The sequence below is a fragment of the Dermacentor variabilis genome, chromosome 7, assembly GCF_050947875.1.
Source record: "Dermacentor variabilis isolate Ectoservices chromosome 7, ASM5094787v1, whole genome shotgun sequence".
Taxonomy (NCBI): Eukaryota; Metazoa; Arthropoda; class Arachnida; order Ixodida; family Ixodidae; genus Dermacentor; species Dermacentor variabilis.
Window position 1 is genome coordinate 167,604,381 of NC_134574.1, and position 24,278 is coordinate 167,628,658.

At 44.7% G+C, this 24,278-nt stretch overlaps 1 protein-coding gene across 1 annotated transcript; it reads left to right on the forward strand.

Annotated features, from left to right (window-relative positions):
* Nucleotides 1–5,249: 5,249 nt before the first annotated feature.
* On the forward strand, nucleotides 5,250–23,737 carry LOC142588402 (uncharacterized). Its single transcript, XM_075700096.1, has 3 exons — nucleotides 5,250–5,295; nucleotides 5,385–6,133; nucleotides 23,624–23,737. The coding sequence occupies exons 1-3, from the start codon at nucleotides 5,250–5,252 to the stop codon at nucleotides 23,735–23,737; spliced, it is 909 nt and encodes a 302-aa protein (XP_075556211.1).
* The last annotated feature ends 541 nt before the right edge of the window (nucleotides 23,738–24,278 follow it).

Genomic DNA, 24,278 nt, shown 5'->3' on the forward strand with positions numbered 1-24,278 from the left:
TGCATTGGTATAAAACTAAATTAAAGAAATTTATTGGAGTGCGTACCAACATGGGTACATGAGAACATGACAAAAAAAGCAAATGCGCCGCGACTTCTAGCGAGTCTGTGGACCAAAATGGCCACTCACCAAATTCGGCAGTTTCATAAAGTTTCATTCATAAAGTTTCTTTTTTTATACTTCAAGCGGGTGGGTGGTGGCATTGTCCGTTTCAAGAGACAATCGCTAGCCTGCTTCTCTTTCTGTCTTTGTATATGGGGTGTTTATATAAGTTTACATGAATAACAAAATTGACAATGCATAATAAGGAAGTGCAAACATATGCACACCGCAGTACAAAAGAAGAAGAAAAGGAAAATACGAACTAAATGCTACTTTCGGATGTTCGTTGTTATAAAATAGTGTACATGAGGATTCCAAGCATCGCTCGCGCGTATAGAGCTATACAGATTAACAACGAAGCACCGAGACGCAGTGTGTCAGGTCATAAGGAGCATTTCTCTTTGTTTGTATCTGAGTCATGTGAAAGTAACTTCTGGCCTTCTGAAATCTGGCCTCACATTTCATCAGCACAGATATACACACGTTCACTTCTAAAGTATTTGAAGGCGGCAGACTTGAGGTACGGGCTGTAGTCACGGTGCGCCTTGTCTGGTGTCCTTGATCGATCTGAACTCCTTTTTTCCCCTCTCTTTCACTAGCACATATCTCTGACCACGCGTAGGACAGCAAATTAGACAAAATCTAGTTCACCTCCTTGCCACTCCTTGCTCCTCTCTTTCCACCACTTCCAGTGAGTAGCATTCCCTCAGGCATGCCTAAGTATCCAAAACTACATCTTCACTGCAATTACGTATCGTTGTGTCCATTGTCCTAAGAGGTACAATTTACATAATTACCATGTAATTTTTATAGTTCAGTTGTATAGCAGAAAAGATGTTTTCTTCTTAAATATCTGACTTCAGGCAATGTCTGAAAAAAAATATATATATGGCGATACCACTGCTCTAAAGAGCTGGTGGGCTAACTTTTTATCGTTGTTTTAAGTACTACAAGCGCAAAAGAAAAAAAAAAAGGTTCAGATGATGCTGAACAAACAGGATTCCACGTTTACGTGTATTTCAGGTAAGACCCACCGAGTAAAAGCTAACGGTGCGAAGTTGCATACGGGCGGATTAATACCTGCAGTCTCATACCTGGCCCCTAATCAGCAATATCACTACATGAAATGTGAGACTGTTGCCACCACCCGACACATTAAAGAAACGCGTCATCATTGAATGTGATTGTGTATTGTTTTCTTTGTTGATTTTCTAAATTTGCATGCACCGGTGCTTCACATATCATACACGCAGTCGTTTCAAAGAGTAAAGCTAGTAAGCTAGCTGCATCATCGCTGCCGTCTCGTTTTACCGAGAGCGAAATAAGCGCAAGGCGGCGCTTCAAGGTACAGCGTGACAGAGATCAAATGAATAACACTCAAATAAATCTGACTCTTTGGAAACCTGACCTTCAGAAGCAGGCTGTATTCTGGCAGTGTGATTTTGATTTTCCTGATATGATTTGCAACTTTGCGTTCTTAAAGTTTGACTATCGACCAAGCTTAGCCAGGAATGTTTGCTTCGAGTAAAAGGGGTAATAGTGACAGCTTTTAAGACGTCCTTGTCTGCTCTATAAAGAGCACACAAAACGACCCACTCGCACTTTTTTACGAGAGAACTTGCATGTCCTTCATCGATATTGTAAGAAGGACACCGCAAAGACGTTTCTCGTTAGCGACCACATTGCTGTGTTTTTTGTTTCAGTGCTCAAATAAAGAAGTCGTCAATACGCTTGTCAGGAAAAAAATGAGAGCTAGGCCTCGTAACCGACACAAAGCGCATGGTAGTCAGAGAGAAAGGTAATCAGCGATGGACAAAAGCGATGGCAGGATTAATACGAAATGTATTATTTCTAAACAGTGGGAAACATTTCTTGCGAAGACTGTTGTACCTTCTTTTTATAATGGTTGTGTCCCGTGAAATGTTTGTGTTGACGCAATCATCAGGCCTTACCCAGTGGTCTATCACGACTGCCAGCTGTATGGACGTTTATGGAAATCAGCCATAGAAAAGTGACGCTGTCTGCATTTAAGACTTCGCAGTGAGAACCTGGAGTATCGACGAAACCGCTTATCACTTTCGTCGCAAGGCACAGCGAAAGCCATTAGTGGTTGCTCGTGAAGTTGCGAAAACAGAGATACCTCTGCTGTGTATGCTCAACCATGCTTCGAAGTGGTTCTGTCTATTCGTTTTCTGATCACCATGAGAATCGACAGTGTGCCCTTCTATTGATTAATGCTTTCATTTGTTTAGAATTCTTCTTAGTTCGAAATCCATTATAGTTTAATCATGTGTCCTCTTGTACATTGTTTCCAGTTGCTCCAATGCCGAAACAGCGACTTGCAGTGTGGACTTACCGTTATCCGTTGCCGGGTCTTGTCAAACTTTTGAACCATTATGTCCTCTCTATTTGTATTCACCAGAACTTTGTAGCTCACGCACGAAAATATCACTGTGCTTGTTTTCTCTACCACTATCACCATAGCTTCCGTATTACTACTGTGGTTGTGAAAGTACTCCATAAAGAACGTTTAGAAATGTGACGGACAGAAGCCAGTCTCGCTGATAATGGAACGTAGAAGTGCCACCCGGCAGCTTTGCGTCATCGGACAGCCAATGACTCAAAGTGAAGGCTGGCAGATAATGTGGCTTGCGGTAGTCCCAAAGCTATTGGAAATGAGTAATTGATACTTTTGACATGATTATAAGCAAGGGCACAAGGAGATCAGCACATTCTATATCAGTTCACTTTCTTATGTTCTGATGTAGCCTGCGCAGATGGGGACAGCATGCCTCGAGTTGCACAATTATACCAGTGCCCATGGCATTAGACAACGCAGATCTGAGCTGTTGACGTAATGACCATTATCAAGCTTTTCTACTTAAACCACTAGATAGTGACTCTACCAGAGCTACCGGGGTCGTCATTAAAACCGCATTTAGCCTACGGTCACCGATAGTCTGGTGTCATAGTTAATCGAGATGCATGTGTCGGGCACTTGGTTGGACATGGTTAAACTAAAAGAGACAACAAAGAAGGAGCTTGCGAAATTGGTGAAAACACGGCACTAGAAAGTAAGCGCTGTGTTTTTGACATTGTGAGCTGAAGGTATGTAAGTTGGGAGTGCTTCGGAAGAATACACAGCTTTGTATGAACATTTTCTAGTCATTCCAAATTTATTTGCTCTGACAGCGTTATGGCCGCTTGTAAGGAAACCCTGTATGCCGCCACAGTACTAAAGAAAAGCATCCTTCATACAAACTACCGAGCGGCATAAGGCGACCGTAATCCCCGTCGGCAGTGAGTTTGTCGGCGACAGCTCGTTGACTGCGCTGGATGTCGACCAGATATTCCGCGGTTATTTTCGAAGGCATTAACCCACGGAGACAGATTCAGTGTTGACGGCCTAGTTCGCCCCGAAGTCGTAAATTAGACATCGCTGCTCGGCTGAGAAGCTCCAGCGGGGGCCTCGTAGGGAAAACGCGTTAATCTCGCAAAGGCTCGTTCTTCGTTCAGCATAAAACAATAGAGACAAGAAGGAAAAATAGTGACCGCGACCTCGAAACAGAGCATGGAGCGCGGCAAAGCAAGCTTGTGCGCTGATTAATTTGATTAGTCGGGCTACGAGGTGGGGGACCGGCTTTAGGGATGACAAGCATTGATGGTCGAATCCAGCCGTCTTATGATGCCGACCGCTCGTGTTTACTCAGCGGTGCGAAGCGGAAACACCGAAGATTAACGCCGCACACGCTACGCGTCGCGGCGGGTGCTGGACGCCCGGCCACGGTCGTGAGCACCCCCGGCGCTGGTGGGCGCGCGATTGGTTGTGTTATGAGAAGGCCGAGCAAGTAGGGACACAGAAAAGAAAGGGAGGGGATACATCGCTTGAACGACAAACTCACTGTGAGCCAGGGACACGTCCATTCATTCTCATCTCTTGGTCCGTGGCTGCAAGAGCCTATGGGCACGTGTACTAGTGGTCCGGAACGAATGAAACCCTGTGACGAGGTGCCACTGGTCAGCCAGCGCTGCGTGCGTTTTTTGTGAGGCTTCACCCTGTCAGAGGGCTCAGAGATACTGGTAGTGATGTTGACTGTTTTCTCTCCTTACCACTCACTTGAATGCTTAAACCGTAACATCTGCTCTATTAGCAATTGGTAGACAAAAATAAAGCCATAAGTGCTGCAGTTAAATGCCTGGCAATTTTTTCTGGCTTGCATCGGCGCCTACTTGCGTTTCCTGTGGTCACCTATGGTATGTTCCTTTCTCTGTATTTTCTTTCGTTTCGGTAGAAAACTTCTGAAGTTTACCTGGAAGACCAACGATAGCTCATCGCTAGGGCAAAGAGGGCAGTCGAAGCCAGAGGGTTCCCGGACTAAAGAGCCTTCCCACCTCGGGGTGATACCGGGTCTCGCTCGGGACACTGTTTCGATCATTAAACATTTGTTCTCTCTCTCTCTCTCTCTCTCTCTATCTATCTATCTACCTGTCTATCTTTATCTTTATCTTTATCTTTATCTATCTATCTATCTATCTATCTATCTATCTATCTATCTATCTATCTATCTATCTATCTATCTATCTATCTATCTATCTATCTATCTATCTATCTATCTATCTATCTATCTATCTATCTATCTATCTATCTATCTATCTATCTATCTATCTATCTATCTATCTATCTATCTATCTCTTCCTTGAAATTGTTTTACTAGGTACATCCAAAAAATAAATATTTAGCATTCTTTTTTACCCACCTCAAAACATCAAGCGGAAGAAGAAGAAGAAGTGTATCTGTTCGGTCGCTGTTTTTATGTGGTGCTCTGAGTTTTCTGGTTTTTTGGATAGTTACGGTTACCTTTGCCGACGATTGATTAACGAGACATCGGGTGAAGATTCAACGAGCCAAGCGCCTTACAGGTACGACATTTCTTTTTTGAAGACCTGACTATTACCCTGCCGCTACGGTGGTCGGAAGCCGAGAACATCGTCACGAGCCTTATGCTCGTCCAAACGTAACAAGCCATATGAATGACGCTACGGGCCGTAATGAAAAGCCTGGAGCCTTGCAAGCGTCACAAAGCTTCATAAAGCCGGCACGTTTGGTTCTCCCCAACTCAGAATCAACTTCAGCGAATTCAGGAATGATGGCTGATGGTGAAGCCGAGACCAAGAAACCTCGCCTAGAAGACGGCAAGTACGATGATAGAACATCGACTTATGAGCTAAGTGATGAAGAAGAGATGGGTGAAGATGCACCATTTACTGTGGTCACGTATAAGAAAAAGCGAGCCGAAGGCCCACAAGTGAAGGTACTACTTTTTGGCAAGTAAATCCAAACCGAGTGTCTGCCGAAATAGTTTCTGCTGCCAAAGAAAAAGTACAGTCTTTCAGGACGACCAGAGATGGAAGTTTCAGTGTCAACGTTGCTTCCTTAGCATCGGCGAAGCGCCTTTTGATGCTCACAAGTGTAGGCGGCCTGGAAGTCAAGCCATTCATCCCAGAGTCGTACACGCGAAACGTTGGGAAAGTAAAACATGTGCCTCTGCAGTACACAGACGATCAACTCCTAGACTTCTTGAAAGACGCAGGAGTTATATCGGCACGCAGACAGATAAGGTATGCCCGCCAAGAAGATGGAGCAGTGAAGTCATATCCACTTCACACGGTAATCCTGACTTTCAGAGACGACCGCCCTATTCCTGGAAGAATTTACTTGGGTTTCACCAGTCACCCTGTCGAGGAATACCTAGGACCCGCACTTCGCTGCTATAATTGCCAGAGATTTGGGCACATTGCGAAAACCTGCCGTAGCACACGTCCATGCAAAATTTGCTCAGAAGACCATGACCACAAGGAGTGCAAGTCACTTCTTCAACCTAAATGTGCAAACTGTGCGGGGAACCATGCCGCCTCCTTCTCAGGCTGCCCACAGAAAAAAGCAGCGGCACAAATGCGTCGACATGAACTAATTCATGGAAGACAACCGCGACGCAATGAACACGCACCAAACCTCGAGATCGTTCATCCAGTGCCAGATCACCCACCTCAGCGGGCACCGGAACCACCACAGCCAAGAGCACCAACAAGATATTCCTCCTCTAGAGAACAACCAACAGTTCAATCAAGAGACCCTTCAAGAGGATCAGAGTCAAGCGCCCAGTCTTATGCATCAGTGCTACGGAAACCCAGAGGACAACAGGCAGAAAATAATCCACAAGAAAGCTCCTGTACTCGCACAGATTTCTCTCAGCGACCTTAGGCATCTACTGCAGAAGTAACACCAGCTAATAGCGAACATACCACAGCATCGGTGACACAACTGATTTTGCCAATGCTTTTCGCAGCTCTTAAGGCAATCCTATCTGCTTTGCCAGAAGCAAACAACCTACCAGAAGTAAAAGCCTTGTTGCCTCTAGAAGCACTGTTGTGTCAACAATCCTGGCCGAAACTGCGGCAGGCACTACATGAATAACCGCTAAAAAAATGTCTCCATATTTCAGTGGAATGCCAACAGTCTTCGAAGAAAGTGCGCTGACTTTCGTAAACTGCTTGTACAATACAACTTCCCAATACTTTGCATTCAATAGGCGGGAATCACTGACGACTTTCGCCTCTCGAATTATGTGATATATAAGACTTCTCGTCAAGGTGCTGTTAGCAGAGTGCTCCTGCGCGTCAGAAAGGACCTACCATCTTATCAAATTCAGTCCAGTGATTCAGACCTCCCGGAATTCATCGCATGTAAAGTATCCTATGGCAAGCTCTGTATAACAGTGATTAATCTATATCTACAACCTTCAAACCGGATTTCAGTAGAAGCACTAGTGCATATCTTCAATATAGCTCATTCTAATGTTTTTATATGTGGCGACTTCAACGCACACAACATCATCTGGGGCAGTGATCATTGTGATGCACGGGGTAATGTTATTGAGTGTGCCATAGATAAATGCAACTTGACTGTTTTAAACGATGGGTCGCCAACATTCCTTCGTGGATATAATTACTCAAGCTGCATAGATGTTACCCTGTGTTCACATGATCTAGTAAATGGTGTGGGATGGACAACAGATATGGAAACGCGCGGAAGTGATCATTTTCCCATCCTTGTTAACCACCCTAGCATGCAGTATGATATCAGGCGTTACAGCAGACTAACCAACTGGCAAGCTTTTCGGTACCGCCTAACGGATCAAATTAACCAACATGCAACAGTGGAAAAATTTACAGAATTTTTGCAGGATAATATGAACATATGCACAAAGAAGGTCCCAATACCAAAAGATTATGCTGCAGTTGACGGAGAATATGAACACCTAAGAGCCATCCGACGCCGATCCGAAAGAGCTTACCGACGGAGCGGAAGTTTAGAAGCATACAGAAACGCTCAGAAAATACACATTGTAATGCGCAGACGAATGGCAAGCTTAGGCAAACGGCGCTGGCGCGATTTCTGCGGCACGCTGTCTCCTCACACGGCTGTCCCACGAATTTTTCTTGTAATTCGTTCTTTAAGCGGACCTGTAACACAAAGCTTCCCATTTCGTGCTCTCGCTGTAGCCCGGGACACGTGTGAAATAATAGTTGCAGATGAATTTTGTGAGCTTATTTCCAGATCTGCTTTTTCGTCACAATGTGCGGAATTTGATATTTCAGTAGAGTTGGCTAAGCGAAAAATTACTGCTTGCTACTGTGCCCAACATCCTCTATTAGATCACACTTTCACATTAAGCGAGCTCCAATGTGCAATTGCATCATGTCGCCAAAAGTCCGCTGCTGGACCGGACGGCATTACGTACAATATGCTAAGAAACCTCGGACCGACAGGTATAAATGCGCTCTTAGACATTTATAATAACTTATGGATAGAGGAAACTGTACCTGACTCTTGGAAAGTCGCTCGAATCATACCAATTTTAAAACCTGGTAAGACGCGCTTGTGCCTTGAATCCTTCCGCGCCGTTAGTTTGACAAGTTGTTTATGCAAAGTAATGGAGAAAATTATTGACGCGCGACTTCAATGGTGGTGTAATGAAACGAAGGTGTTGTCCAACTACTTAGTAGGTTTTAGAAAACATAGATGCACAATGGATGCAATATTATATATAGTAACCTGTGTGGAGCACGAGCGTGCACGTGGAAACATGACTATAGCAGTATTCCTAGACATCAAGAAGGCATTTGACACCGTTAGTCACGTTCATGTTCTGCTAAGCATGTTGGAACTTGGTCTGTCTGGCAGGTCCTTGCGATGGATTTCGGAATTTTTATCAGGTCGCAAAATATTTGTTCAGACGGGTGAAGGAAAGAGTGCTGAACATATTGTCAAACAGGGAGTGCCACAGGGAAGCGTACTCAGCCCCTTCCTTTTTAACTGCGTCATGGCTGATTTAACGCGAAGACTGCCATCACAGTTAAAGTTTTCTCTGTATGCAGATGATGTGTGTATTTGGACATCTGGATCTAATGTTCAACTACTCCAGATGGCATTGCAAGACGGCATAAATATCATCAACCAATTTTTGAGAGAAAGAGGAATGGTACTATCACACGCAAAGACTGCTGTATTGCCCTTCACTCGGAGGCAGTTAAAAAATGTCACTTTTAATCTGGAAGGACACCCTCTAATGATTGTCACACAGCATCGATTTCTTGGCACAATACTTGATAGGCAGCTATCCTGGGCACCCCACTTAAAAAAACTCGAAAACGAGGTCAATGTCACAGTGACTGTACTTCGCAGACTTGCAGGCGCATCATGGGGCGGATCAGTATCGTCCATGCTGACTGTTTACAATGCATTAATACGACAAAAAATTGCATATTCCGCTCCCATCTTACACGGACTTTCCCACACGTCAGAAGAGAGACTTCAAAGACTTTTAGCTAGAGGACTACGCCTATGTCTAGGAGTTCCACGAGCGACTTCGAGTTCTCTTGTAATAGCTGAGGCTCGCCAATCACCATTTCCAGTTATGCGAACTACAGAAACATGCCGGCATTATTTCCGTCTTCAAACACAGCATAAAAACCACCCATTGGCTCTAGACATAATGAAACGAGATAGAAGTTATATTCATATAGAAATTCAAAAAAATCTTCACATATTGCCAGGAAATGAATTTTGGAACTCAGACATCGAATATCCTCCGTGGCTGCTTACAGTTCCAAAAATCGAATTGTCAGTAGAAGGAATATTCAGCAAAAGAGACATTTTCATTCAAGCTGCTCAACAACTAGCACTATACCAGATATATATGTGGTATTCAGGATACACACACGTCTATACAGACGGCTTCAGTACAGCAACCTCTTCAACTTCATCATTCATTATACCGCACTTCAACAAACAAGAATAATTTAAGTTATCTCGTGCGACTTCGTCCACAACGGCTGAACTGTTCGCAATCCTATGTGCGGTAAAATTTATATTGTCAGTAACTAAAGCGCAAAAATGGGTAATTTTCAGCGATTCACAGGCGGCTCTAACATCACTCTGCAGCACAAAGGGGAAAACATTCAGCGACAGTATAATATATGAAACACTTAAAAACCTCACAAAGGCAAGCGAAGCGAAACATGCAGTAGCATTCCAGTGGATACCAGGGCATTGCAACATTCCTGGCAACACAGCAGCCGATGAAGCAGCACGACAAGCGCACCTGAAAGATGATACGGCTCCGCTCCCAATATCAAAAATGAATTGCGCTGCATTATAAGGACAACGTCTTTCAACATGTCTAGAAACACTTGGTTTGACCAGAATTCTAAAAGCTCTGACTTATATCATATTGATCCATTTATTGAATTCAAATTTTCATTGTCATTAGATAGAACTATGGAAACGCTTATTCATCGATTAAGGCTAGGCACTGCCTACACAAAGCATTTCTTACACAGAATTGGCCGAGCGGAAACCCCCGAATGTGATTGTGGATTTGTAGATGAAGATATATCTCACCTCCTTCTAGAGTGCCCACATCACGACACACCAAGATGCCGACTTAAATCAGCGCTAAGTAAATTAGACCGCAGACCTTTCAGTTTAAGGAAACTTTTGGGCCCTTGGCCAACAACGGCCTTGCAGAAGAGCGCTTTAAAAGCACTAAAGACTTTTTTTGAAGACAGCGGCATCATTGGACGTTATTAGTGCTTTCATTCTTCTGTTCATTTGAATGTCACTCTATCTATCCATCTCTTTGGGAATTATGTTATGTTGACTGCTTTGTTGTGACTGTATGTGCTAATATATTTGCACGCTGTATATACCACCCCCTGACTTGACAATGTGTTATTAGGCGACGGTATCGTTTGTACTTTTGAGACTTTCGACTACATAAGTGTGGAGACATTTGCCATGTATATTGTATGTACCCGCTGACCCGCTGACTAGAAAATGTGCTATTAGGCGACAGTATCGTTTGTACTTTTGAGACTTTCGACTACATAAGTATGGAGACATTTGCCATGTATATTGTATGTACCCGCTGACCCTATGACTAGAAAATGTGCTATTAGGCGACAGTATCGTTTGTAGGTGTGGAGACATAGTGTGCTAAGTGTTATTAGGCGACAGTGTTATTAGGCGACAGTATCGTTTGTACTTTTGAGACTTTCGACTACATAGCCGTGGAGACATAGGTGTGCTTGTGTGAAAAGATTTTGATATGTAACCGTGCACCCTCAATGATGTATGACGGAACCACCCAAGAGATAAGGAGTAGCCGGCGCCTTAAATTGCGCGCCAACATCTCCTTATATCATATCATATCGACAAAAAAAAACATCAAGCGATTGGTGCTCTTTTAGTGCCTGATATATGTGCAGTTTGTGTCAGATAATAACCTGAAATCAACGTACTGCATGTTCGTGTTATCAGTATTTCTGATCTTTATTTGTAGTCACTCACATACTGGCTGCATTTTGCTTATATAGTTGTGTTTTAACCTACACCATCCCACTTCCTCAAAAATAGCTGACCTTATCGCAAATTTGCATAACTAGGTCCGCCTGCAGCAAGCACACCCGTTCTCATCCTCCTCCGCACCAATGTCCTTACGCGATGCTGTACTGCCACAGGTGATACACCCTTTACAGGGGCAAAAACGCGACATTTTTTGTTTTGTTTTATTGAAGGAGTCAATCTAGTGACTCAAATTTAGTGAATCAAATAAAAAGTTAATGAAATCGAGGCTAAGGAATGTTACTGAATGTTACTTACGTCTCCTAGAATGTTACTGCAGTATGTCACCACATGTGCGTCAATACAGTCCCCCTTAGGAGTGTAAGAACTCGAGCATATTCTTTCCGGGCTATAAGTAACCCTTCTGGCATCATAAGGTGTAGCAGGCGCGCGTACGGAGGGTCGTAGTTTTGCAGGTTCTCAAGAGCGTCGCCATCATCTTGGTATTTTGGGGACGACCACAGAAAGTAGTGGATGTATCATAACTCTTCGGATGCAGTTTTGGACAATCGGTACGCCCCGTCTTAAATAACCGTGCTAGTACCCTGAAAGCACGAAATCTAGCACTTGAAAATACACTGCCTCTATTTTCTTTATTCAAAACGCATCCCCCCCCGCCCCCATTGCCCGCGGGCGTTAGTGCAGAAGAGTTATAGTTTTACATAAACCACATCTACATTTATGCTTGTCCCTTGCGCAATTTTCAAACGATTCCACCCGGTAATACTTTTTTTCAAAAAATTCAGAGCCCTTCGACTATGTGAAGACAGAATGGCCAAACTGTTTAGCGCACCACACAGAGGTGCCCCAGTGTATTGACACGTGTACTTATCTTTATCGGGCGACCACGTTTCGCAGCCTAACAAATGTTATCGCACAGCGTGGGAAACGCCTGCATGTATCCGAAGTTTAGGGAAAGTTATCGATGCTTCTATCCACAGTCTGTTGTAGCCGAACCTTGTGTTATCTGATTTCATCGCGTTACGCGCGAATGGTGTAGAACTTCGTGGAAGGCATGCGGGTCCCAACGATTAGTCTGGAACATTAACGACTGCTGTATAAAAGCTGACGCGTTTGACCCGCTGATCAGATTTTCGACGATCGCCGAGTGTGTTCGCCGCTACCGTTGTTCTTTGAGTATAGCCTGCTTTTGAGGGCACAAGTTCGCCCAATAAAACGCCAGTTTCTATAATCAGTTTGGCTGCCTTCTTCACCATCACTACTCTGTGACAATATTTAACAAAGGTACGAAGATATTTATTGTCCTAATTTGTGATACGCACATGCATTTGCGTATCACGTCTGTTATTAAATGGGTCCGTCTCCTAAAAAAATGAATGGCTCATACCCCCTTAAGCAATGGCTCATACCCCAGTAAACGCGGTCTCCCCATTACAACGACAGATGAGAAGTGAAATTCTATGCTGGGATGATGAGAGAGAGAGAAAAAACATTTATTTTTACGCCAGCGTCCGGCGCTGAGCGGCAACGGAACCAGCTGTGGAAGACGCTGACGCTGGAGCCATTACTGATGATGATAGCTTTTTGCACAACAGAGCCAGCTGGGGAAGGCGACGACAAAGAACGCGCGAGCAGTGACACTAGCTCGTTTGCAAGGTTGCCGGCGATAATTTTTTAACAGTTGTTCTACAAAACAAGTTCTAAAAAAGTTCTACAGAACATTTTTTCAAGAGCATCTGTTACCCTTGTGGCTGGAACCTCTTTGGGCCCCACGTGTGACAAAGGTAGTTCAAAGGCGCGTTACAGGTCTCCGAGCCCGCAGGGGTATGTGACATTGAACTTGGGCACTTTCTGCACTATCAGTATCGGCCCACATGATTATTTGTTTTTGTCAACATCTCGGGGACACATCTCGGAGACAGCTTTGATGTAAAAAGTAATGGACGAACAGGCCAACTTATTCCAGTATATTAGCCGCCAATGTGAACAAACGGACGCTCAAGCGAGAGAGGGAGAGGTATGTAATGAAGGCAGGGATGTTAACTAGTCAAGAGTCCTCTTGGCTAACCTTCTCTTGGGAAAGGGAGAAGGGGAAGAGAGATAGAGGGTATAGAGACGTGCACGGATAGTACTAGAGTCAAAGCAGCTCGTACAAACCAGACGTTCAGTGCCTTCATTGCCTTCAGTGCATAAGTGCCTTCAGTGCTTTCTGAGCCTCAAAGGAACTATAGGAATATTGGGCATGAATTGAACACAGCACCGATAACTTATCCCTGTGGTAAATTAAGCTTTCTGACATGGAACTAGATGTCTGTACATAAGACGCGTTTTAAGAAAGCGGGAAGAAGTGATGGCCATGGTAGCTACAAATGCATACAAGATTTTTACGAATCACTCCTTCTGGAACGCAACCTATCGAATAAACTATGCGACGTTCCGTGCATCCTCAATAATTCCACTGCGTGCACATTTTGTATCCACGGCTGCATATAATCGTAACACTGAGTGAATAAGGGAATGTTACTCGTCTTTCATTTGCAGCTGTGCATATTTATATTCCTGCTTTATTATTTCGATTCTACATTCACTTCTCCCTTGAAGGCAAATCCACCCCTCAACGAATCCCCTCCTACACTGCCCAAGCCAAAAGAGCATGATTTTTAGCCAGCGGAAAAGAGAGACTATAAATGCGGTGACACTTTTCGTTTTCTCCGATCATTACTGAAGACCAGAGTCATGCAGGTTGCCATGGACCGAGGCCAACATCGCGTTCGGTTCAGAGTAAATTCGCCAAAGCGGAAAGCTCCGTTTATTTATTTCGCTTCCTTATGAGACCTTGCTTATCTGGATGAAAACCGCTGGATGTATTCAATGTGAGATGGCTGGTGGCGGTAGGCTCACGAGTGGAGTAGGCTAAACAGAACATCCTTCTTGTCCTTTATCTTTAGTTTGTACTGCAGGACATCAACAAGAGAAGCAAGACTGCATAAGAGGAGGATTTGTATTTCCTGCACAGTATTTACTCTCTCACCGCTGTGGGTGGTGCCGCGAACTTTATGTACACGCAGGCATACACCGCACATGACACTGCTGTGGTTCGGGCTCCCAGTGTGAGTCGCAGCCAAGAAACAACAACAAAAACAAAAGTACTCGATGTTGCCTCCAAGCTTTAGACATGGTCCCCAAGGTATACCGAAGCCGCCCCTTCTTAAGGCGACAGCCCTGTTGTCAAGCGGGGATTGAACGTCCTCGCTGTCGATGGTCGATCCATCCCGGGCCAGTTCCATCAGGGAGCGACTTTTGCTTGGCCGGCACAACTCGGAGCCCTGCCGCACAAATACCTTCGGCGTCTCTTTTGCCTTGCTGTTCCACTTCACTCCATTTCTTCTGGATATAGAAATGAGTTGGCAGGAGGGAGGGTGGAAAGGGGTATGAGCTGCAGCTAAATACAGGGAAGCATCGCTGTGGTTCCTCGGTTTTATTTATACGTATTTCGTAGCGTACCTTACGTGGGTTCCACACTGTTTCGTTTTATATAGGTAGCTCCCATCAAAGTTATTCCCCATTGTAATTTTCTTTCCTCCTAGAAGAGAGAAAATTTAAGGAATGTATAGACAATTGTATAAACGAATACCTTTCCAAGCTTAAGTGCTATACTTTTTTTTCTTAGAGTACTCTGTTACTGCGACGAACTGTCTTCGGTTTTCTCCTAACTCTGGAAGTGCATTTGAGCATCTTTTTAATCTCCATTTATCTCTATTGCTCTTGCTGTTCTCAGGCTTGGAAAAAGATTGTCGTTATTGTTGTCGTCAAAATTAAAAAAGCGATTACTTGTACCCTTTTGACAAGATGGCTTAGGCGTAGTCCAGTATTGTCGTCTTTATGCTATATGGCTTTACTCGGCGTGACCAATACCTGATGAAATTTGTACTCTTGAACAAACCCGCTGACGCTAACTTGTTGCAGTCGCACCTCCAAAATCATTAAATAAATCTGTTGAATTGCAGTGAAGCTAGGTCGCTTTTCAGAGCTGCAGCTGAAGTGTATAGACGTGACAGAACATGTCAATTCTACTTTAAGAACATGAGAATGGCATCTTCTGCTTATGTTCTAGCCTGCTGAAAAAATTCTATTGAGTGCAGCCATCCTGGCAGAACAAAATTTAGCAGTAAGCGAAGATTCTCGAGTAATGCCTGTCAGAACAGCTAAACATCTGCTGCATTCGCGTCGCCTTGCGACCGCGTATGGTTAAGCCCCAGAGAAATTCCGAGCAATGCAGAAGGCTCCTCCTGCAAATGTCGTATCTTGTCGTTTAAAGTTGTGGTTGCAAGTTCACAAATGCGCCGACACAGGCACCAGAGCTAATTGGAACGGCGAACACAACTTCGCCTACGTGAGTACTACTTGCGAGAGACAAAAGTCGGAATGATAGAATGGAATTGTTTACTTTCACCCCATTGTTGAGGGATCCGTGAGTAAAATATGCAGGGAGCATATGTTCGTTTCACGCAATACGCTATACGTCCAGATGTTCATTATATATATATATATATATATATATATATATATATATATATAACCCTTAATTTATTTCAGCACTATTTTCCGGCAAATTGGACTGTCTTAATTTATATACGCGATTACTCCAGTAAGAAATTAGAGTTGTGAGCAGGCACTCTTGAGGCGTCGTGGCGCCTATGGTGCCCTAATTCTTTTTTTTTTCGCACCTAAATTTACGACGTGATGTTGAAGCAACTGGCTTATACTTACTTAGGTCGAATGATTTAACAGTGGTCTAACAGGGAACGTCGCTGACGCCAACGTTTCGATGAGGGAACCTTTCTTCGTCAGGGCAGCACTAATAGCAGTTGCTGACCTGACGGAGACAATTTCGCATATCGAACCAGCGACTTCAACGTCGTTCTGTGTTCGACCGCTGTTAATCGCTTCAAGCTTACATATTCTGCACACTTCTGTCTTGTTTGGATGCTGAAGTCTAAGTTTGGCATTTCTCTCATATAAAAATCAAGCAAACCTTCAGCTTGTTTATGCAATAACATCCACCTCAAAGAAGAAACAAGGAAACAAGTTTCAGAATGTGCCCAGCACAAAATCGCTTGCGCTCCACAACAAAGCAGTCTTGCGTTCGGCAACGAAACTTCGTTTAGTTCTCGTTTAAACAAAAACACTAATTTTGGGCTTCATTCTGCTATTGTCTTCAGGCAAAGTTCGTAGCGCGTCAGAGACAAGTTTGTTCACTCCTAGTTTCTCATTCCACGTCGGGTTTGCTAGACAGCTGTGACAGCCATTGTTCGAGCAATCGGGTCCACTTGAAATGCAGGATGTTCAAAATGAGCGTCCGGAACATTTTACTTCCGGCGGGCGCGGCAGGCTGAGAGCATTTGCAGGCACCGGAAGCTAAAACGGACTGCTAGCACAAATTGCATTTTTCCTTGTTTTGAAGCAACGTTTCCGGCAGGCATCGCCTATGCCCTTTCTGCGTTAATATGCATTTTGTTATTGTTGTTCTTTTTGATCGATAGTGGTTGAGTGTATGGGTGTTCTTTTTTATTTTTTGTCTCTTAATACCTAGATGCTCTATTGTCCATGAAATGTTGAATCAGCACAACAGCGCTCGGAAACACTCAGTAAATCACTATAAACAAATGATAATAGCATTTGAGATCTCGAAGGCCACTGACTCGACAACCGTTCAAAAATGCTCGTGTGAAATTTCGTTATTGTAATCTCTTTGGTCGCTTGCTTGCTTTCGTGAACCCGCAAAGCGGCCTTGTCACCGAAGTCATCAACACAGCCTAAGTCATCATCAATACAAAACCGCTTACCTATACCCTACGTGTGGAGCCCATAATATCATTTCGTGGGTAGGCCACGCTCTATAGCTGCGTTCTTTCATGCGGCACTCTCAGCGGATTCGTACTCCTTGCAGTGCACTGAATCCGCCGCGTTGAAAAGAATGTCTTAAAGCGCCTCGCATTCTTCACGTTGTGTATGTTTAGATTGCTGATGTTGCCATGGTTGAAAACAATCACAATGTACCACTTCATCCCATTTAGTAACATGACACTTGAGGTGGTCCCATTGTTGGCTATTGGTACTAAATGGCTCTGTTGGTCTGTGTGTGTGTTGGTGGGGGGGAGGCAGGTAGTTTGTGGCGCCGGCCACGATAGCAACCCCGGCAATGCCGGCAGTTGCGCCCCCTGAGCACCACTGTTCGGGGTACACAACATCTCCTCTCGCGCTACGCAGGGCCCTTCCGGAAACATTACACCTCATTCGTATGCGTTTGGAAATTCTCCTCTCTCTGGTTCGCCAGATACAGCAGAACTCCGTTATTGAGAATCCTCATATAGTGAATTATAGTGGCTATAGTGAATGGAAACGCCGATACCAATTAGACTTGCAAAAGCGTCCGTGCACTTTTTTCCAGTGAAGTAGAGAAGACGGCTATTGTGAAGGAACGGACGCATTAACAAACGAAATCATTTTTGCTATATTTGGAACGATGGTAATGCTCAGGACCCGCTGCGGTAGCCCAGTGGCTATGGCGTTTATTTGGGCGCCACGAGACAATTCTGACAAGACATTGTCCAGACAACGTTAGGTCAGCACTTTGGAGCCACAGATGCGCATTCTGCTTTGCACCCTTTTGAAAAAGAATAAACCGACTGTACCTTTCATTCGTTACAGAAAGGCAAAGTTGTGAAATACGGCTATACAGTAGGTACTGAAATAGTAAAGATTTCTCTCAGTCCCGACAACGTTACTGAAGCGAGCTTATAGCTAACTAAATTCGTTAAATTCTTGATTACTTAAAAACACGCTTGATTTAGCGTAGAGCACTGGGCAAAAAGAAACAAGAAATAGAGAGATCTTTTAGTAAAATACGTCAACCGAAACATTGGATGCATCAGAGGTAATAAAAATGCTGCAGAAAATAAGTCATTCTGAAAATACCCAGAGCCCATATACTCGTTAAATCACCAGTCGATGTGATCTTCACTGCGGTGCAGTAAAAGCTTCTTCATTTCATTTGCGCGTATCTCGTACTGCCGGTACTTAGCTAGACAATCTGTATGTTGAGTAATTTGCGATTTACTTGTGCTTGTTAACTTGTCCCCCAGTTTGAAGTTCTCTCTTTCCCTTACCCTAACTTTTACTGAGGATTCCACAGCATGCAATATTCAATATGGTGGCTCTATATTTCTGCATTTCTATGCATCGATGTTTCTCTAATGTATAACCTCATTACAGATTCGCTGGACTACAAAATTGCCGCAGCAGAACGCATGGTACTAGTCTCGAAGTGTGCCACTACAAAGCTCAAGATAAGAAAATTCGAAAACAGCACCTATGAATCCCGAAACACTGTTTCGATTAGGGCTTCCCAAGGCGTCGTCGTCTGGCTGAATTCGGGGGTTCTCATTTCGATCCTTTGTTCGCATTCTTCAGTGCCAATGCGATAACGAGGCTGAGCCGAGTTTACACTTGCTCGTGCTGCTTTAAGCCAGGGACCCTTCTGTGATGCACTATGTACCTTCAAACTTCGCGCAGTGAAGAAAACTGAAATCTAATCTCCATCGCAGGCCTGTCTCGAGTACGACGCAAACAGCACGGATGGCTTGACACAAACGTAACTTTAAGCTAGCGCTTCGCTTGGAAGGATTTCAAGAAAAGATTTTCTTCCCGACACAAAGCTTACTTTAAAAAAAGACAAAAAAAACGAGGTTGTGCGGAGCTCGGGTGCAGTTTCCTTCTCTCTTCATCCCCCTCTGCTTCTTTTCAAGCAAGACTGCTTCAAAAGAATGGCGCCTGCATGACCGCAGACGTCGTCTTTGTCGTCTCATCAGGCGCCGTGTCGACCACGCTTTTGGTGAGTCAAATCCCGCGGGGCAGGCGACGAGCAACGCATTGCGAGAAGAAGCTTCCAAGCGAGAAGGGAGCCGCATTGTTCGCTAAGAAGGAAAACAGAAACAGAAAAAGAAAAGATATAAAACGTAGCTCCGGGGCTCTCACCAGGCAGAAGAGGACCTCGACATGTCAGAAGCGAAAAAGTTGTGCGACGATCCCGGCCTCCTACGCGTGAAGTAGCGAACTCTATGAGTGCGCCGCTGTACATTCGCAACCGGAGGACCCGTTCTGCGGGTGTTGGAATGCGGCTTCACTTTGAACAGCAGTCACAGAACCCAGGGGAGAGGAGGGCAGAGTGTGCGGAAGAGGATACAAAGCGCTTCTGAGTTCGCGCTTGAGCAATAAGAGCCGCCGAAGGCAATGTAGTGTACAGTGTCATGCTGATGTTCATGGCAAAAAAAAAAAGACGCGAGGAGCCAGGGGCATGAGGTGATTGAGACAACTAGAAGCGTGCTTAGCGCTCGTGATGCAGGCGAACGGTGGTTCTTAAAAGCGCGAAGCCAGACGGCAGAGACAGCTAGCGTGATGTGCAAGCCCGACCCGTATGTCCTCATTGTTACGTATATGTAACCGGACCTCCAACTCAGGAAATTGCGTACTTGGCAGGAGTGGTATAGTAGACCAGTTCCCAGACATCATGTATCGCGGAGCCGGAAACCATGTGACGCCTTGTGGTGGTGGCGTCAGTCATAAGTGATGAGTGAACGCTTCCTTGCGAGAATAGCGAATTGCTGCACATTGTTTCTTCGCGTCTTTTAGTTTTGTTCAGCTGTGGCTTCGGTTGTGACTTCCGCTGTTGTTCTGGCTTTGGCTGTTGCTTTAGTAGTGAGGACCAAGTAGTATTGTTCTCCGCCATGGCTTGTCAGATTTAGATTGAATTGCCCCAGGCCTAGGGGGCAGATGAGGAGGTGTTGTCGGATGTGGCGTATTCTTCACAGAGGTATCAATGTTCTTTGAAGTCCGGCGGCGTCGGGAGGGTCGCTTCCTAACGGCAGCAACAGCTTCCCGAGGAGACGAATCGATGCCACAGTCGGTGGTACAGCCGATGCCACAGCCGGAGGAGATGCCACAGCCGGAGGCGATGCCACAGCCGGAGGCGATACCACAGCCGATGCCACAACCGGAGGCGATGCCGCAGCTGATCCCACAAACGGAGCCGGAGCCACGTCAAGTGATACAGCTGCGCACGCCTGTAGAGCGAACAGCGCGGGTTCCTGACAAATTGCCCGAAGACCGGCAAGTCGTTATGATGCTCCGGTCTCTGATGAATACCCTTCGAATGCTCTTAAATAACCTGCACATTCTGTCAGCGCGAAGTGCAATGCAAGTGCTGGATGTTCTCAATTCAGTACTTGCAATTCTTGAGTAAGCATCATGGCTCACCCGAATTTTTGTATTCGCACTGAAGTCAGACCGGCTGGGGTTTGACTTAAAAATATACTGCCAGGCACTGCAACGTACTGCTGACGCACACCGGATCCTTGGTCTCCACTGGTAACTTCAACGTGCATCACCAGCTATGAACCACCAAGATTGACGGCAGCCTAACGTATGGACGGAGCACTTGCTTTGACTTGACTGATTTCCAAGCACTTTGCAGCGTGTACAGACAGTGTTCGCTCTATCCCGCTTTCCTTTTTCTCTTCCCCCTTTCCCTTCCTTCAGTGTACGGTAGCAAACCGGACGCTCGTCGGATTGACCTCCCTGCCTTTCCTCTCTTTGCTATCTCTCTCTCTCTCTCTCTCTCTCTCTCTCTCTTAGTTTTGTTAGGTCATTCAATTGACCTCTCTAAATGAACGTGAGCGCAGTTGTGACTTCCCAGCTTTTCCACTCGTCTTGGCATTTTTTTTTAAAGTTTTGGACAAAGGGTGGTGCTTCATCCGTATGAGGCCATAAGAGGTCACATTGGGTGCGTTCTGAGTCAAGCTGAAACAAAGAAGCTACCCTTTTCTCACGTCGCCATCAGAAGGAGCTGTGTAGGCTTTGCTGGTGTCCTAGGTAAGACATAAGACAGTACAATAGCAAGGGCTTGGCGGGGAAACCCACCGCCCCGTTCCAAAGGGGACGCTCATAACATCCACTCATGCATCCATGGTGACAATTATACAGTTTCATATAATTTCGTTTATCGGTATTTTCTGTCAACAGGCAATGTCTGAATTCAAAAGGCCGAAAGAGAATCTAAAAGGTATAATAGCCTTCAGCTTTGCCAAATATCTAAGGACATTCTCAGGTGGTACGTATAAGTAATGTAATATGATAAAACGAAGGAGCGCTCGGCAAAAGTTTATCAAGGAGGTGCATTAGAGACATCCGCACATCCGCTCATCACAGTTAAAGGAGCTTAGAAAACTAGGCACGTGATATGGTGGATCAAAAAAAAACAGAGAAGCTTTTTTTGGTCGAACTGACAAAGACACTATCCTGTTAGAGAAGCTACATCCGTGAAAAATGTTTTGTATAGTTTCTTGTGATGCAAAGGGTTTCATTGTGTAGGCAAAAAAAAAATTACCAGCGCGTTGTTTTTAGAGCAAGTTTTTCCAAGAGGTGAACAAGCAAAACACTAGAGAGAAAACTTTTTGTCGGGAAAATGGGGAGCTTCGCTTCAACTGATAGGACAACGACTAATGCATGAGTAACAGCGTGAATTATGCACCGTGAAACAGGATGCCTTTCCTGACAGCCCCCTTCCCTTTAGCGAACCCACGAGGCGCAGTGACCATTAAAATATGTGGATGCTTAACGTGTACGTGTACGCTAGCTCAAGATGCAGCAAGCACACTTCCAGGGTTAACATAACTTATTCAATATACGTCCATTTTCCGGCGTAAAAAAGAAAGGAACGTTTTTCTTTTCTTCCTTTTTTTTTGCGCCATCGACAGCTCTTTCTTGGGTTTTTTCTTCTGCTTAATAACAAAGGCCGTTAGCTGGATAAAAAAAAAAAGCTTCGTATTGTGGAACATTTGAAGCGCTCCCGCCGGATGCTGTCTTGTCGTCGCTTCAAGAAGCGTGCGCTCTTCCTGCAATCAGCATATTTCCCCTTTCTTCCTACTGATCTGAAATCTTTGACTTTTGAACTGGGCGAAATATTAACAGCAGGTCAGGAACTATTCATCGGCGCACTTTTATGCTGTTGCTTGGCGGTAAGCTGCTATAGAAGAAACGCTGTTTATTTTGTTTAACATGCATGAATGCGCTGAGATTAGGAAATAACCTGCCTGGAGAGGTCGAGCACAGGAGAGTAATTTCTAGGATAAGTAGGAATATTTTATTGTGATTTATTTAGATTCAGCGTAAAGAGATTTGACTTTCAGGGGAACAGGTTCCGTAAAAGTATTTTTCGTTTCTCTGTGATGGGAATACGCTTTATGTATCTAAACGAAAAACAACTACACACAGCAGTTCTTTCTTGCTGTTCATAGGAACTTAACTTATATTCAAACACACCGTTAGAGACTATTGCACTTTAATATTGCACTTTAATTTCCTCTCTGTGACAATTGAGACACCGGAAATTTCAATCGTTCGCTGAAATTCAGGAAGTCATGCGCTTAGTGCCCCTGCTATACTGAGGAATTTTAGAGAATGTTTTCTTCATACCGTCATTTCCCGAACTGTACTTCCTGACTTACGTCACGAAAGTAGCCGCCATGTTTAATTTGAATTTTACTTTAGCATGTTCGCTCTAGTTCGTTCCCGCCAACTATCGAGATATACATGGATCTTTTATCCCGAATAAAGCTTTATTATTACTAGTTTTTCAGCGCTCAGTTTCTAGTTCTAGCTTTTCCTACTTCTTAAGTTTTGTGTGCATATTAGCAAAGCACTTCTTACGTCAGGTTGGTACAAAGATCAGAGGTGAGTCAGTCGCATCAGCGAACGTGCAACAGGCTGCATGAGCCGGCTAGCCAATGGCGGGCAGCTCCTGAACGAAAGTCCTTGCGAACAGCGGCCCTGTTTTGCCCTATGACACAGGCTTCAGCAAGAGGACGGGATTTTAATCTATATAGCCGAGGTACTACAGTAACTTCCTCATTACTGCATGATCCCGACGTTGTTCCTCGGCTCTCCCTAAGCACTCTTCTCTCCTTCGTTCTTCAAGCTCTCGCTTTGCTGCACTTCCGCTTTCCTCGTCTAGGTCCATTTCCCGACGAAGCAATGCAGCTTGAGCCCTCCGCTGCACCCGTCTTTCAACCTACGTCATCTCTCCTCCATTTCCCCGTCAGAATCGCAGAGAGGGGAGGCTGCGGCATGGAAACATTGTTTGTATGTCTGGTTGGGGAGGCGGGTTGGAAGGGGGAGGCGACGATGACTAAAGGCCCTCATTTGCATAAGTGCTTCGTAACGACGTTGTCTCCTGCCGCGCTTGGCTGGCAACATTCTAACGGCGTCGCGACGAGTTTCGTCCCTCGCGCACAGCACACGTGCATCATAATTTCGCTCTGTGGCGACCATGCATGCGAGAAGCGCCTCGCAATGCTTCTTTGGTCTCTCGCTCTTCCCTGTTTACCCAGGCTATCCCGAAAGAAGGGTACGTACGTGCGCATGTACAGCCTTCCTTGTAAATGGGGGCATCCCATTGGTGGCATGTAAAAATAAATAAATGAAATAGCGAAAGAAGCGAAAATGCTTGAATGAAGAACGCTGTCTCTTGTTTTTCAGGCCACGACTGGACGGCTACACCACGTGATGAACGCGCTGTCTGTGGAAGCTGTCGAGATGCATGTCCAAGGAGTCATAAGGGCGAGGGGAAAGGGGGAGCAAGCAATGTCATGAGCTCACCGGACCGTATTCTGCAAAGTGTCTATCTCTTCCTCTTTTTTTTACTTTATTTCGCCCTGAAATTTTGACCTAGAAAGCACTTAAATGTTGATAGATGCTTTTTATGGATCATAACTTTAAACAAAACGCAGCGCTAGCACAAAGGACGGAGAAAGAAATGGTCAACACGAGCGCAGCATCGCAACTAATGTTTTCTTTGTGTTAGCGCTGAGTCTTGTTTACAACTATAAACCACGTCTGTCTAGCCCAATTTGCAATTTAATTTATTTTCTATAGAGCTCATGGGCTATACTGTACGAACAGCTGGCTCGATCCATGCATTCAGATATCTTTATCCATTGTACTTACGTATATTCTTTTTTTTTTTCATCCTGTTCTGGACCACAAATCTAGCGACCTCAAATGACGCTTTTGCATCTATTGAATGAAAGTGAGATTTTACATGGGCTAAAGCATGAACATAGAGGAAAGCAAAGAAGACTATCTGATGTCTATTAATAGTCCATAAAGAGTCAGTAGCAGACGACACAGTGCC